The sequence below is a fragment of the Frankliniella occidentalis genome, unplaced genomic scaffold (genome assembly GCF_000697945.3).
Source record: "Frankliniella occidentalis isolate FOCC.00 unplaced genomic scaffold, Focc_3.1 Scaffold152, whole genome shotgun sequence".
In the NCBI taxonomy this organism is placed as follows: Eukaryota; Metazoa; Arthropoda; class Insecta; order Thysanoptera; family Thripidae; genus Frankliniella; species Frankliniella occidentalis.
The window spans coordinates 566,318-571,583 of NW_026267279.1; the positions used below are offsets into that span (position 1 = coordinate 566,318).

At 38.8% G+C, this 5,266-nt stretch overlaps 2 protein-coding genes across 2 annotated transcripts in view; one reads left to right on the plus strand and one right to left on the minus strand.

The window, feature by feature from the left end:
* The window catches only part of LOC113206269 (solute carrier family 66 member 3), an 18,431-nt gene extending 17,950 nt beyond the window's left edge, over positions 1 to 481 (minus strand). Inside the window, exon 1 of the mRNA XM_026422265.2 lies at positions 300 to 481. Coding sequence (XP_026278050.1) covers positions 300 to 457 — 158 coding nt within the window. The 5' untranslated portion in view covers positions 458 to 481. The remainder of the gene's footprint in view (positions 1 to 299) is intronic.
* Positions 482 to 893: 412 nt separating this feature from the next.
* The window catches only part of LOC127748657 (kinesin-related protein 11-like), an 8,454-nt gene continuing 4,081 nt past the window's right edge, over positions 894 to 5,266 (plus strand). Inside the window, exons 1-16 of the mRNA XM_052271191.1 lie at positions 894 to 1,051; positions 1,157 to 1,279; positions 1,360 to 1,471; positions 1,548 to 1,686; positions 1,761 to 1,856; positions 1,926 to 2,122; positions 2,195 to 2,326; positions 2,427 to 2,544; positions 2,641 to 2,778; positions 2,865 to 3,042; positions 3,119 to 3,311; positions 3,394 to 3,514; positions 3,592 to 3,752; positions 3,827 to 3,989; positions 4,083 to 4,202; positions 4,395 to 5,260. Of these exons, the coding sequence (XP_052127151.1) occupies positions 898 to 1,051; positions 1,157 to 1,279; positions 1,360 to 1,471; positions 1,548 to 1,686; positions 1,761 to 1,856; positions 1,926 to 2,122; positions 2,195 to 2,326; positions 2,427 to 2,544; positions 2,641 to 2,778; positions 2,865 to 3,042; positions 3,119 to 3,311; positions 3,394 to 3,514; positions 3,592 to 3,752; positions 3,827 to 3,989; positions 4,083 to 4,202; positions 4,395 to 5,260 (3,011 nt within the window). The 5' untranslated portion in view covers positions 894 to 897. The remainder of the gene's footprint in view (positions 1,052 to 1,156; positions 1,280 to 1,359; positions 1,472 to 1,547; positions 1,687 to 1,760; positions 1,857 to 1,925; positions 2,123 to 2,194; positions 2,327 to 2,426; positions 2,545 to 2,640; positions 2,779 to 2,864; positions 3,043 to 3,118; positions 3,312 to 3,393; positions 3,515 to 3,591; positions 3,753 to 3,826; positions 3,990 to 4,082; positions 4,203 to 4,394; positions 5,261 to 5,266) is intronic.

Genomic DNA, 5,266 nt, shown 5'->3' on the forward strand with positions numbered 1-5,266 from the left:
TGTTCATTAACAAGATAAAAGACGCGAAATAGGTGAGGTCTTGTTATATTCCAGCTCCTTGTGACCTGCGGCAACGTGTTGAAAACTTTCCTTAACGATTCTTGTATGGCAAAGTATTTTAAACATAGCTAATCTGCAGTGAGGAGCACTGAGCCGTGGTTTGAACGGCCGGTTCGCGCCGTCCGGGCGGCGACTTCCGGGGCTCGCGCATAGGCCGCGCTCTCTGCACTGCGTTGCGACCCCCTGAATGTACATTCAATCATTTAGTTGGTGAGTAAAAATTGAAGGGCAAGTGTCACCTAGTCAGCTCCAAAACTAGGCTCTTAATGCTCATAGCATTTGCGTTCTTCACTTGGTACAGGTTAATAATCTGCGGAACTTTTAAGACGAGACAGAGTCCGATTGTCAGGAGACTTGCAGCATACGAAATAAACATCAGAGCACCGGGAAACAACATTTTGATCGTTTTTAAGGTGACAACACGGATTAAATGTGAAAAATTCTGTTCTTTTTGGTCTTTAGCCTCTCAGCCTCAGCCTGCCCCTTCCTCGTCTCAGTCCGTCGTCTGCATTGCAAACAAAAATACAAAAACAAAACTACAACTGAAATCCAACATCTGAGCATCGAGCCCAGCCCTCTCAGCCTAAGCCCTCTGACATTGCAAGAAACCAACCTGTGGAGCACCAATCACGAAGAATTTACACCAACAATCGAGACGCAACGCCGGTTTTGTTGAAAACTTTGAATTTGTACAGTAGCCGTTGGTGGAATCTTGTTGCATGTGATGGGATAAGGATGATTCTGTGTGTTGTGTGTTTTTATTCCGTATCGTGAATAATGACTCTATTCTAGTTCGCGCCAAATGTCAGCTGCCGGGCCATAGTGTAGTGTGAAACCATGGACCGAATTAAGGTCGGTGTTAAAATCCGACCCTTGATTCCAAGAGAGAAAGCTGCAAATTGTGATATTCACTGGCTAGCAGCGTCAGATACTTCAGTTTGCCAGGTTGAACCTGGCAGCCAGCGACAGAAAGGGGACCCTTATGTCTTTGGTAACGTTGCTTTATGTTTTCAACTTGTTTGAGTATAAATCTCTCGGGCGAGTTTTTTTTTTTTTGAGGTTCGCACTGTTCTTTACATCTTTATCTCATTCAAAGATAATGTCTTCGGCCCTGACTCTTCAAACCGTGAGGTGTTCGAGATTCTGGTCAAGCCAATTGTGGAGTCTGCAGTTCGTGGTTTTAATGGCACCATTTTTGCGTACGGGCAGACCGCGTCCGGTAATTTGTATTATGTTTAGTGCTTCTTTCACTTTTTGTACCCTTTGGGTTCAGATACTTTATAACATGCTCTTCTTCAGGGAAGACATATACCATGATGGGAGATCAATATGAGCCAGGAATCATCCCCCAAGCTGTGGACTTGGTATTTCAAACTATTGAAAATACTCATGGGCGGGAATTTCTGTTACGGTACGCTGCAAGCCATGATTTGCCCTTTGATGGATACTTAAACAATATGTTTTAATGATTGTCGTATCTTCCTCAGGGTCTGTTACATGGAAATTTACAATGAAAAAGTAAATGATCTCTTGGCAAAGTCGAATAACTTAAAAGTTTCAGAAGATGCTCAAGGCAATGTTATTGTCAAAGAGTTGGAAGAAGCTATCACTAATAGCTCACAGATGGTTGGTCAAATCATGTACTGATGTTGGCATATTTACTGTCAATAGAGATTATGATGTCACAATCTGCTTTTCAGGTCATGGACTTAATGAGGAAGGGAGAAAACATTAGAAAAATCGGTGTGACTAATATGAATGAGAGAAGCTCTCGTTCACATTCCATATTTAGAATTGTAAGTTGGATTTGTTTTGTTATTTTCTTTAATAGATGATGCAAAGTAATTTAAAACTTCTGTTCTTAGATTATTGAAAGCAGACAAGTAGGTGGTAACGATGCTGAAGAGGCCATCCAGGTATCACATTTAAATCTAGTAGACCTTGCTGGTTCTGAGCGAGCTGGAGCCACTGGATCTGTGGGTGATCAATTTAAAGAGGGTTGTGCGATTAATAAATCCCTTTTCACCCTGGGAAAAGTCATCTCTCAGCTTAGCGATGGAGAGTAAGTAAAACACACCTTAAAAACTTGGCTTCCACTTCAATAATTCTCATTTGCGTGTATTATGTGTTTCAGTGTGTCCTTCGTCAACTTTAGGGACAGCAAGCTCACTAGAATATTACAGAGCTCCTTGGGGGGTAATGCTCTAACGTCAATAATATGTGCCATTACTCCAGCTGCAATTGATGAAACTAGCAGCACACTTGGGTGAGTAAAGATGTTATTCTAATACGGTTTCTGGTGTATGTGCTATGTGTTCAGCTTTATATTTTGCTTTTTTGTAAAACTTTTTTTCCTCTGCCTGTAGTTTTGCCTCTAGAGCACGAAATATTAAAAACAAAGCTCAAGTTAATGAAGTTGTTTCAGACAGAGCTATGCTGAAACGTTACATGAAACAAATAGACAGACTTAATTCTGCACTGAGTGTAAGATGCATTTTTTAATTTGTGTAAGCAATTCTTTTCTACCTAATATTGTCTTGCAGTTCTTAGTTCAAATTGAATTTTTGTTTTGATCAACAGACTTTGGAGCAGCAGAAAAATGCTGAAAACCAGCATCTTCAAAAAGAAAATTCTCTGTTGAATGAAAGATTAAACAGACTCAAAGACGGAATCCTTGGATCCAATTCTGAATTTTCTAATGCCGACAAAGCTCAAGAGGTAAAGTTATAATCATTGATTTACATTATTATGCTTGACTACATTTTCAATATTCTCATCTTATTTCATCCTCACTAATTTGGTAGAAGATAAGAAAGCTTCGTCGCAGAACTTGGTCTGCCCCCAATCGTAACAAGGCTAGGCTGTCTTTAGCATTTCCAGCATTTCATAAAGCAGGCTCCTTGGCAGAGCTTCCTAATGACATTCAAATGGACTTCTCTGTCAGCTCAGCATCTAATAATGATGATACTGATATTGGAGAAGGTACGTTAATGCTGTTGTAGTATAAGCTGCACTTTTTAAGTGTATTAGGTTTTCTATCTTACTTATTTCCCGATAGATGTTTTTTCAACACCTCTTGAAGAGTTTGAGAAAGCCTTAATTAAAGCCGAAAGAGCCAAGTCAATGGATGTGGGAGAGTGGCTACCTCCCATTGAAGACATTGATGAGGATAGATTCTCAAAGTCACCAGAAAGAGATGATCAGCCTTGCCTGAATTATGTTCAGACTAGGAGAAATAAAGGACATCTGAAGTAAGTATACCTGCAAGCTTTTGTGTTGTTTCATTTTAGTTCAGGTGTCTCCAGATCTTATGTCACCTTGTTTGAATAACAGTAGATTTCAAGAAGCTGAAGTTCCTGAGACACCACCTTCAAAGTTGCGATCAAAGATAGCTCTTGTGGAACAAGAATTGCGGGAAATGGATGAGTTTACTCGGTTAGAGAAGCAGGTGTATGTAAGTTCAATTGTTATATTACTGCATTTTTGTACTTTACGTATTTCCTTATACCAATTTTCAAGTCTTTTCTCTAGAATGAAGAACTTAGTACTGAGCTTGAAAAAGTTAAACTTCAGCTGAAAGAAGCACTTTCTGAATGTGAATCACTGAAGGAAGTGAAGAAGCAATTAGAATGCATGAAGCAAACTGATCGCACAGCTCATGATTACCAAATGATGCTGATGGACTCATCGAAGTAACTCTCTTTGTCTATTTCTGAAACACCATTTGCTGTGTGAAAATGTTACATGTTTTTTGTCTTTGTTCTAGGGCTATGTCAACATTAAGAGACGAGAATTCATCTATGAGACAGCAGCTTGGAGATCTTACACTTCAGTGTCAGGATATAGAAAAGGTGAAAGCACAACTTTCTGAAGCTGAAAAACACCTAATAAAAGCAAGAAAAGAGAATTCTGAGTTAACATCAAAACTGGTAATCATACATTTAAAAAAAAAAAATATTGTAGTTGAAATGTTATCATATTGTTAGTGCTAATCTCCCTCTTTCTCTCTCATTTTTGATTAGAAAAAGCATGAAGAACGTATTTTTCACCTTAATAATGAAAAAGAAGATTTTGATATTCAACTTCAGATGCGAATTTCAAAGTATGAAAGCAAGATAAAAGAAATGGCTCAAGCCCTGGAGGTATGTTTGTGATCTACAGTAGTTTTTGTCTGCCCCTTCATTCTAGGACTCAAACATTGTCTAAAACATTGAATGTCATAAGGCTAATTGATATTATCCCTGAAAGAGGAGACCTGGGTCCCCTTCAGATGGTACCTAGAAGTTTTTATGTGGCTAGGCATTCCCAAATTAATTCTTCTTAAATCCCAACAGGATGCCCGCCTTGAATCCAGCACCCTGCATCAGCCAACATTCCGTAAAAACTACAATGGTAATCTCTACTCCTTGCAAGAAGAGCCTTCTATGGAGGAATTAACACAACAAGTCCAGTATTTAGAAGAACAGTGTAAAGAACTACAATCTAGCAAGAATTTGCTTGTGAATGAACTATCCATCAAAGAAAAGGAATTAACTAACCAAGTTCAGGTTTTAGAAGAACAATGTAAAGATTTACAATCTAGTAAGAATTTGCTTGTAAAAGAACTAGCCCTTAAACAAGAAAACCTTTGCAAGCTAGAACATCAGGTTGCAAGTTTAAGAAACGCACATACAGACTCTACAAAATTAAATGAAGATTTAAGTGCAGTCAAAAGCGAATTAGAAACCCTGAGGCATCATTATGAGGCTTTGACCAAGAAACTGGATGAAAAGGACAAAGAACTTGTCCAAACAACTTCTGAAATGAAAAAAATTAAAGAACAACTCAGTAGGTCTGAAGCCGTTGCTGCATTAGAAGCAGCTGAGAAAGACTCTTCAAAGGCTGAAATAACTGCTCTTCAGACTTCAAATAACCAGTTAACCAAGGACCTTGATGCCAGGAACCAAGAAATTATGAATGCAGCCATAGAAATGGAGCAGTTAAGGGAACAAATTCTACAACTACAGCAGGATGTTAAGGATGCTAGGGATGTTAAGAATAATACTGATCTTAGCGGTTCCCTAAATGCTACAGCAGACTCTACTCTTTTAAACGTGGAAGAACAGGAAGCTCTCATCAATGAAGTGTCTGTTTGTAAAAGTGAAATGGCCATGCAAGAGCAAAAAATTTCTTCATTGGAGCAGCAGATAAGTAGTATGCAGTCTTC